This window comes from Aplidium turbinatum, chromosome 14, assembly GCF_918807975.1.
Source record: "Aplidium turbinatum chromosome 14, kaAplTurb1.1, whole genome shotgun sequence".
NCBI classification, from domain to species: domain Eukaryota; kingdom Metazoa; phylum Chordata; class Ascidiacea; order Aplousobranchia; family Polyclinidae; genus Aplidium; species Aplidium turbinatum.
Genome location: NC_137485.1, coordinates 15,306,742 through 15,317,270, shown reverse-complemented (window position 1 = coordinate 15,317,270; position 10,529 = coordinate 15,306,742). Strand labels below are relative to the sequence as shown.

Genomic DNA, 10,529 nt, shown 5'->3' with positions numbered 1-10,529 from the left:
TTTCACTACAATATCGCAACTTATGAGTATGACTGACCTGTTCTCGTGTTGCAGTTGCAGATGAAACAAAAGATGCGCATATTCCCGCCTTTGATCAGGTTTCTATGGCAACGGTCGTGTGTGCGCCATGCAGTTTGTGCGAGTCCGTTGTTGCGTTGATTATTCCGCATGTGCGCAACGCGGTTTGTACCAGCCCTTGTTGCGTTGGTTAGTGGTTACGTCGTGCCGAGACTTCAAGTTCATTTTCGCAGCGAGGGATTCACTGCTGCGACAATTCACTGTAGAGGTTTCGACTTTCGAAAGCAACATCGAGTCTGTTTGCAAGCGCATAAAGCTAAACGCACGTTCCGTCTACGTAGCAAATTATGTTGTTTTTGGGTGCATGCAACATCAGATGACATTGAATCGACACAAAATGGTAGATTTTTGCTATGTCGCAGGCAGCAAAATCAGTCATTTTTACATTGATTCAACGTCTGCAGACGTTAAATCAATGTAAAAATGACAGATTTTGTCTGGTGTGGAATTGTAACATCCTACTCGTTCTAGTGATTATTTATCGCGAAGCTGTTGCGGTTTGCATTTAAAAAATGTTGTCCTGCTGCCGATCGCTGGTTCATCTATTGTTTTATGTATCAATACAGCATAAAAAGTTGGCGCTTATGTTGTAGCTGGTCAGGAAGTGCAAATTTTGGTTTGTATTAGCTACTTGAAAGAAAATATTTTCATCAGCAAAAATGACCGAAATAAATAAAAAATTACCGAATTTTTTCAAGTCATTTCGGACAAATGACCGAAAAGTGTCAGCGAAAAAAAAAACCCAGTTGATACACCAAAGGACATGCCTGAAGAAGTAGATTCTAGGCCAATTTATCTTTTTTTGTACGAATTTTAGGCTACCTGGCAACCTTGGTTCTTTTTTGGCATATTTTTTTCTTTATCCCAATTAGTTTTTTGCAGAATCATACAACTTAAGCCTACGTAGAGTAGAATCATATCGTTCCTTTAATTTTTCGATTCATGTGATATGAATGAGTAATTGAGTATTGAGTAAATATCAAATGCAGATGCTTTTTCAATCATGTGTTGTGAATAGAGTTGTAAATGCAAAAAAAACGAACCGTTTTTTTTTAAAAAAAACGTGTTTTTTTTCAAAAAAAACTTGGGCCAAAAAAAACACGCGTTTTTTGGTTTTTTTTCATATTTTTCTGGAAAAGTTGCAAATTTTTTACAATTTGCAGCTTAGTTTCATTATAGTGCTCTTGAAAAACATTAAACTAGTAAAATTGGTTTATTGGTGTGCTGAAATTCCTAAGTGTGTGTGCTTGGCAGCAGCATATGTTTTTTGCATAGCCCTATAGCCTACGTTGTTTCACTTTCTTTTTCATTCTCAGGCATGTTTGTGGCAGTAGACCTAACAAACATTGAATTCATGCAATTTGATACATGACATAATGTAGATGAGTTAATTTCTTTTTCCTTTTATGGAAGTGCCCTTTATGGAAGGTAGCCTACGATGTTAGTGTACCGGTAGGCCTACTGGTTATTCTTGTACACACTCAATGGGTTGACGAAATTTTGGCAAAAACAAGATGGCAGTATTCAGAACACACATTACCTTGTTTGTGGTAATTTACTAATGCAAGCTATTGCCAATAGCTTGTTTAAACATGTTTTTTTTAACTGATAGCTTAACAACGATGAATATGCTTTATAAATGTTGAAACAGAAGTATTCTTTTCGTGTGTTGTAAGGTCTTAGACACTTTGTCATTGATGCTTCCTGCAGATCATTTGTGACATAATGCAAGAGATCTTATCACTGATATTTTTAGCTGTCAAAAGTCAGTGCATTTGTCAGAAAAGGTTTAGGTTAATGTTCCTTTCAAATGCCCACCACCCATGTTAACTATTGCTAGTAACTACCAACCATGAATGAAGAAAGTTTCCCTTTAAAGTGGAGTTTTTCAGCACTGCTCGCAGTGTTCACATAGTGAATAAATGCTTCATAATACTTTTCCTGACAAGAATAAAGTTTTACCCATATTAGGCTACCGCAATGCAGGATAAAGATACAAAACAAACATCAAAGATGAAAACTTATTTTATTTGGGAACTACGCTGGGGTAGAAAGGAGTGAGAATTGACCTCTTGTCGTTACGCACCAATAAAACCATGATGCGTAACTTTAATTTTTTTTTTTTTTATTAGGTAGAGAAAAGATTGATGAAAAGTTTGGCAAAAACAGAAAAGTGCTAAAGTCTCAAAGTCCTGAAAACTACAGTAGTTCAATTTGGATAGATAAGTGCAACCATACTTCTTTTAAAAATGTCTATGACAGCACAATGGTGTGATTAAGGAAAACAAACATGACTATGACATCACAATGGAGTATTGAACCTCTTCAGGGAAAATAAAAAACATCAAAATTTTTCCATCTTTCACTACATTTAAATGTGATTTGGGCTAAAAGTTGGGGCTTTAGCACTACACTGCTTTTGCCAAACTTTTCATCAAATTTTCCTCTACCCAATTAAAAAACAATTTTTTTTTAAAGTTACGCATCATGGTTTTATTGGTGCATAACGACAAGAGGTTAATTTCTTTTTATCTGAAAAAATAGTTGCCAAAACTTGTTTTAATGTTCATAAACAAATAGCCCACCCCAGAAAACATGGGGTAGAGCTAAATATTATCCAAATATGTTGAGCGGTTCTTGAGATATTGCCATTTCTCTATTGCTCCTTATCTATGAAGCCACCTAGTGGCCAAGGTTACTTCACTTATAACTCGAGAACCGTTTGTGTGATTTTCATCAAGTTGGCACCAAATGCACATCAACTGGAACAACCTCTTGACGTTGTACTGGAAAAGGTGTGGAGTGCTGGTCAAAAGTGCCTTTGTTAAGTAGAAAAACAGGACACTGACCACCTGGTCCTAACATGCCCATTAACCAAAATCCCAGGTGGCTTCAAAACTGTACACGAGTGTGGTACTGCATTTAACAACTGGCTCGACCAAATTACAGACAATACTTGAGATGGGCCAACCATAGGACACTGTTACTGCTATTTGAGACAGTGAGAAATCTTTATGGCTCGTGTGTCGAGACTTGGGATCTACAAAATTGCAATGAAAAAATAGGCCTATACCAGACATATAGTCTCATTTAAAGTAAGTTATACGAGTTATGAGACTGTTTCTTTGTTGAAAGAGACGCTATTGCAATGAGTTTACCCTAATTGCTGCATATTGTGACATTTAATGTCAAAATAGGTAAAAAAAAAACAAAAAAAACGAATAAAAAACAAAAAAAAAACGATAAAAAACAAAAAAAACGAGCTCGTTTTTTTTAAAAACAAAAAAAAAACGTTTTTTTACATCTCTAGTTGTGAATAAGAAAAAGTAATATAAAATGACATACCATGCCGCAAACAAGTTCTCTGAGATTTATTGCAGCCTTCTGCTACTTTCATGGTTTTTGTTCGTTAACTGTTATAAAGTATATATACCAACACCAACAGTTAAAACTAACAGATAAGATTTCAAAGTAACGTTTAATAACAGTTATTTAAAAATAACAGTTAAGCGCAACTGTATTAAAGAGTTGTTTGAAATTCTTCGTTATTGTCGCTATTGTTCTGATAATTTATATATCTATTGGAAAGAGAGCTGCAAGTTAGTAGTTGGAGGCTGTTAACATTCCTAAAAAGGGTCATGGGCCATAAATGTTGCAGAAACACTGGTTTAGATTAGCTTCTTTTTTGGATTAGTCTGTGCTCGGGAGAGCTTTAGTATCCGGTGTGAGCTGGAGTTTATCGGGTAATGTAGAATCTTTCAAAGGTTTTTTTTCCATACTCAAGTTGGGTGTACAATGTGCATCCTGTGTTAGCTACAACCTTTCAATGGCATGACAGCTGACTATTGATCTCATGAGCTCTTTTTGTTTCATGTTGTAGGTCAACAAACTCTAACTAATTGTGTTTTTTTTAACAGTCTTGCATTATTGTTTACGTTTTATAATTTAACTTGGGCTGATAAAGTTTAACACAAATTATGACTTGCCGTATGTGAAAACTTCATTCCTGGCTTTACATTGATACAGCACAACAATAATATGAAAATATATTTTGTGGAAAGGCGCATAAATAAAGCTAGACTTCAACATTTGAAAAGTATAGCAACAAAAAGTGGAATTTTTATAGTATGCTCTGACATTAAAGATGCCAGTGTTGCTTTAGCACAAGAAAGCACAGCAGAACAAGTGATTAGTTTTCTTTTGAAGAAGAATGGTCCTGGCATTGCAATAAGTGAAGCACAAACCATAGTTGACATTTCATGGTTTATTCAATGCATGAAAGAGAAAAAAGTTTTGCAAATTAATGAAAATTGTAAATTGAAGGTGGAAGACCTAAAGAAAACTTTAAATTCTTCTACATCTCAAGGTTTAGATAGTGAACCTTCTCCTTCCAAAAAGATATGCATTGATGCTTTGTCAAGTGTGTCTAAATATGCATGCCAGATGTGTACACCATTATCCCATTTCAACAAAAAATTTTGTGACGCTTTGGAAATATTAGAGCAACATGCTTTGTTTCGTAATGATGTCAATTCTGCAGCACGTGCTCTTGCTTTTCGTCGTGGCTCAGCTAGTTTAAAGTCTTTCAACAGAGAAATTAAATGTGAGGAAGATTTACAAAATATCCCTTATTTTGGCTCATCTAACTCTTCAAAAGCTGGACATTGTCGAAAGATTGTAATAGAAATGCTTTCTGAAGGTGTTTCGGACGAAGTTGAATGCATAATCAACAGCAAGTTTTATCAAACTATGAAGTTATTTTGTGGTATTTTTGGAGTAGGGCCAAGTACTGCAAGAAAATGGTTTTATGACCTAAATTTGTATACTCTTGATGAAGTGAAACATAGTTCTATAAATTTCAATCAAGACCAAAAACTAGGCTTAGAACACTATGAAGATCTGAATACACCAGTTTCACTCGAAGAAGCCAAATATGTATTGAAACTTGTTGAAGAAGCTTGCTCCAAGATTGATCAGAAATTATCTGTGACATTAGTTGGAGGTTTTCGAAGAGGAAAGCAGAATGGACATGATGTGGATTTATTGATTTCACACTCTGAAAACCAAAAAGAAATCGGTGTCCTTCCTCTAATAATTGACCAACTCAAAGACCACTTCATCTATTCTGATAAAAGAATGTTGTCTCAAGTTAGTTCAAAAGAAACTGATTCTGTTCATTCAACCTCTACAATGGATCATTTCGATAAATGTTTTGGCATATTCAGGTTTAGATATGCTTGGCTGAATACTTTTAAAAAAAAATTGTTGAAGGATTGGAAGGCTGTTAGAGTTGATTTAATTGTTGTTCCGCATGACCAATTTGCTTTCGCTTTGTTGGGTTGGACTGGAACAAAACATTTTGAACGTGAAATTCGTCGTTTTTCAAGAACTGAGAGACAAATGGTTTTAACCAGTCATGGCATGTATTCTTCAGTTACAAAAGAACATTTTTCAGCTTCTTCAGAAGCAGAAATTTTTCAACAATTGGGTCTGGAATATCGCCTACCTAGTGAACGGTGCTGTTAAAAAAAATAATTTGTCAATAAACAGGGTCAGTTTTTCTCAAAAAGTGTTCACTAGTTTTTGCGTTTCAGCCAATCTTGATTTCTAAGACAGTAGTTAAATTAGGCATTTCCGATATCATTCCCATTAGTCCAGTGGATTTCAACTTTTTTTGCACCGCAACCCAGGTCAAGAAAGGGTCGATTCTAAAATAACTGTTTTTATTTTTTATTACAAAAAATATTTGAAAAAAAATACACTAAAATTTCTGGCATTTTGCAATCCCCTGACCAACGACTCGTTACCCCCAGGTTGAAATCCCCTGCATCCAGAGAGGCGGATTTACCTATGGCGCCGGGGGGTCTGCTACTATTCGGTGAGAGCCTTTTCGGTGAGAACCCTATTCGGTGATTTTTTTTGAAAATTATCGGGTACCGTAGCCTAATTATCATTGCCGCTTTTACATCGTTTTAACGTCGCTAAACGTTGAAATAAGACCGTAACCCTTAACCACAACCCCTAACCCTTATCCCCTAACCACTAACCCGTAACCCTTACCCCCTAACCCTATAATGGCAATGATAATTAGGCTGCAGTACACAATAATTAAAAAAAAATCACCGAATAAAGCTCTCACCGAATAGGGAACTCACCGAATCGGACTTACCGAAACAGGCCATTCCGGGCGCCGCGGCGCCCCCTAAAATTCCAATTTATTTTTTTATATCTGCATGCAAATTTCCTTTTTATACTATACTTGCATGGTAGCAATCCAGATTTTAGGCAGAGAGATAGGATGGAATGCCATACATCAACCTTTTGGACAGTAAAGCTGGATCTGGTCTTGAACACATCTCTGCTAAATTTATTACGTAGGCTATTTTATTCAAAACATGTTTGTGATCGAATTACTTGTTTGAGGAAATCTAATGTCATTTTTATACGTTATTACAAATTACAATTACGTATTGAGACGTTTTTGCAATATTATCAGCATGAGTAGTTTAATCGTATTGTTCTTTTGCTCAATTGCATCATTGTCAGTTTACAATATTTTTTTTTACTGAGGGCATAGGCCCGATTTCGCTTATTCTACAAAATAGTAGACTCTTATTGCTGCAAGCGCTTTGTTCATATTTGAATTATTTGTTTATTCGCAATATCTTAACTGAGTACCACTCACTTGTACAAAGTACACGTAGGCCTCACCGTTTGAATGTTTTTTTATAATGCATTTTTTTGGGCTATGCACCAGTGAGCTTCAGGCACTTTAGGTTGGTGATTTATTAAAAGGGATTTTGGTAGTTACCCCTTTTCATTCACTTGGAGCAATCACTGTTGTGTAGCCTAAACTTTTAGTGGAAAATACCTAAATTATCATTTCACGTTCGTTATTGCTTTTAATTGCCACGTGCGGCATTATGGCATTGCCTCAACTTTACAACTGATTGTTACTTGTGATGTTGATTTGTGATGTGGGAATGACTAGTAGCCTACCTGACTTAGACACTATAGACAGGCAATTTTATTGATAAAAACGCAAAAAATTTTCCCAAGCCATTTGCGGCGACGTTGTTCCATACTTCTTTGGCGCCCCCTAAAATTTTTTCCTAAATCCGCCACTGCCTGCAATCAGTTCGTATTAAAAAATTGTCTTATTGTTTGTGATGACATTTATCTATCATTTTATGTGTTTTGAACAAGTTAGTTTGACTGGTCTTGTATTTTCCTGTCTTGCATATCTCTTGTGTTATAAACGTGCTTATCTTTCATTTTGGGTGTTGAGCATGTAGCGGACGTCGAATAGTCTGGAGCATCTGCCCATACTTAGCTGTAACTGTTGCAGCAACATCCCGAGTACAAGCACTCTAGATCTGAGAATGATTTCTTGGTTTCTACAAGTATGAGTTTATTGCAAAGAAAAAGCAAACCTCCAGATCGAAAACGTTGCAGCCAAATAACGCCTAACTTGAATTCAAATAGAATGAGACAAACTGAATCAAAATCATGATTCAGAACATAAAATTAAACTGTGTCCGACGTTTTTTTCGTAACCAGTTGTTCGTAAAATTAATTCTTCATAACACAATTCTTCGTAAAGCATTTCTGCGTGCATGGAATTGACCGTAATACTAATTGTTCGCAAACAATTGTTTGTAAAACAGTTACAATTGTTTACGAACAATTAATTAGGGTAGGTAGGCTATATGCTAGAGATGTGCTAATTGTGCTGTAGACCAGCAGATAGTGTGGAGTCCCTGATTTAGAATGGCATTACAGTTTTTGCGCAGCGAAAAAGGAAAGCCAAAACTTTTGTATGGTGGCCAGCTTTATTACAAAGATTATAGTGCACTTAACGCACAAGGGCAAGAAACTACTTATTGGAATGTGAGCATTTGTACGATCCAAAGGTGAGCACAACCATGCTGGTCATGTCGAAGCAACAAAGGTCATAGAAAACATTCGTTTTGCAACAAAAGACAGTCGTGATGCCTCAAGTTACCTAGTCTCAGCAGAAACTATTGGACTCAGTCAAGCCACGGCAGCAAAACTGCCAAGTGTGCAGAGCATGAAAAGGACAGTCACATAAGTGCGATTGAAGGAAAATGCAATCCCACGTTCTCTGTGACATTGTGCTTCCAGTAGACTACAAGCAAACGTTTGCTGATGTAACATTTTTGGCCTATGATTCTGAGCCTGCGGATAACCGCATGGTCCTCTTTATCACTGAAGAAATGTGCAACTCCTTGCCCGTTCAAAGCACTGGTATGCTGATGGCACCTTCAAGGCAGTGCCTTCACTGTTTGAACAGCTTTACACAAAACACGGACTGAAGGAAAATTTATCAGTGCCTCTGGTGTAGGCCTATGCCCTGCTGGGGGACAAAAAGAGAGGATGTCACGGTTTCTTTCTATCTCTTACCAGAAAAGGTAGCCTACTTGGAAAGGTTCAATGACGTAGTTTAATGGGATATTTCGGCTGCATAGCCGAGTGGTGAGAACCCTGGAACGGCAATCGAAAAGGCGCCGGTAATTCGGATGAGTCGCGCTGGTCAGAATATGAAACTATCATTGTGAAACCAGGGATATCTAAACAAGGGGATACGAAGGCTCAGAGCGATTGCCTTACTCTCATGACACTAGAAGGGCGGTAGTTGGTATCGCGTTAAACATGCGGTTCCTTTTAAAATTGCAAAAAGTTTTGTAGTGCAGCTGGTACACTCAGCTACAGAAGACAATTAGCAAGTGTTATGTAGAACATATTTAAAGAATAGCCTACTTGTTTGAAAGGACAGTTGAAAGGTTACCAGTTAGCTGTTTTTTTTTTTTGACAAAACATTTGCAGTTGGCTAGGTGTAAAGCAAGTATACGGGTAGTTGAATTAACAAGTAATTATGAGCATTCATTGAATATCCAGTGGTGGGCACTAGTTACTTTTAAAGTAACTTGAGTTACAGTTACTTCGCTCAAAAAGTAACTAGTTACAGTTACCGTTTTTTAAAAAGTAACTAGTTACTTTTCAAAGAAAATGGATGTATATGAGTACTGATCTACAACTATTCTTCTTTCCATGAAGTACAAGTTGAAAAATACATGATAAAGGGCAAGATAATACTTTGTTCGTAGTTGTTGCCTAACTACAAAACAGCGACCACTCTGCTAGTGCTAGCTGTCCACATACTATAATGCTTTTAAGAATCCATAATCTAACCCCAAAACCAAAACGTCCGCCAACCGAATATAAAACAATAAAAAATCGAAAAAACGACATGCACAGGACACTCCGTGATAAGCAATAAACCGTGTCAATATTTTTATACGGGTACCGGTATCTAAAATGAACGAAGAGTCACAACATCAATTTCCTTTCAGAAACATCAATATTTCAAACTGTTGATCGCTAAGTCCAGCTTGCTTTGGCTCCAAAATATCCTTTCCAAAGGAGAGCAGTCTTGCAACAGCAGCACTGGAGGGGATAGGGGTATTATATCGCAAGAACAAACGCCTCATGGCTTCATTGGGGAATGCATCAGACGTAACTGCCTTTGTTGGGTTACGTTCGAAAAATTCATTTAAAATTTTTGCGGCACTAACTTCCTTTTTTTTGTGTTTTCAAATAACAGAGCAAAAAGTCATCTGTCGCATGCCTGTCAACATCAGTGTCGCTGTTGCTTGCTGCATCGTCGATGTTGAAATTGCTGTGGTTCTGTAATAGGTTAACAATTTTGGGATGTAGAGCCGTCTTAATTTCTTCACCCTTTTAAAGCCAAGAAAGTCGGAATTGTGGGTGAAAAGCAGCAGCTAACTGGCAGTCACTATCATCAAAAACATGGCCAAATCTGTTTTCCTAAGATTTCAACTATCGGGTAGTAATGGCAGGCAGACAGCCACCTTGTCGCTGTTTCGAAGTTCTTGTAGTCTTTTCCTCGTCATGCCCATATATGCCTTCTCTTCTGATTGCAGAATGTCCAGAGATTGGCATATTGGTGGCATTACCAGTGGGGTTTGTTTCAGTCTCTGATACTTTAGACAAAAACTTATCCATTTTGACTTTCCACTACTGACTACCTCGTCTACCTGTGTTCAAAGCTATACAGTAGAACTCGGTTAATCCGGATCTTTGCCTAATCCGGATGAAACTGGAAGTACAAATGAGTCAGGCTTGATAGAAACGTCATCGGTTAATCCGGATCTTCGCCTAATCCGAATGGAATCGCCGGTCAAATCGATTCCGGATTAACCGAGTTCCACTTGTATAATCACAATCTACAAAAAAAGAATCGCTTTACAAAAAAGGAGAAGCTGAAATTTCTAAAAACAGACTGCTTAGTGGGGGAACAAACAACGGATTGTGGCGTCACAGACATCAATCCGTATAGAACACTGCGAAATTCTACCTCGCAGTTTGCGCGGCCTCCTTTCTGTCGCTGGTAGGCCTACACCGCAAAA

The 10,529-nt window shown here is 37.2% G+C and overlaps 1 protein-coding gene across 1 annotated transcript; it reads left to right on the top strand.

Moving 5' to 3' along the window:
• Nucleotides 1-4,002: 4,002 nt before the first annotated feature.
• Nucleotides 4,003-7,494, top strand: LOC145783182 (DNA-directed DNA/RNA polymerase mu-like). Its single transcript, XM_082594981.1, has one exon. It carries the CDS (start codon nt 4,117-4,119, stop codon nt 5,602-5,604), a length of 1,488 nt encoding a protein of 495 aa, XP_082451107.1. The 5' UTR covers nt 4,003-4,116; the 3' UTR covers nt 5,605-7,494.
• The last annotated feature ends 3,035 nt before the right edge of the window (nt 7,495-10,529 follow it).

Excerpts from the sequence above, each read along its gene's own strand:
- LOC145783182 (XM_082594981.1), top strand. The coding sequence starts at position 4,117 with ATGAAAATATATTTTGTGGAAAGGCGCATAAATAAAGCTAGACTTCAA.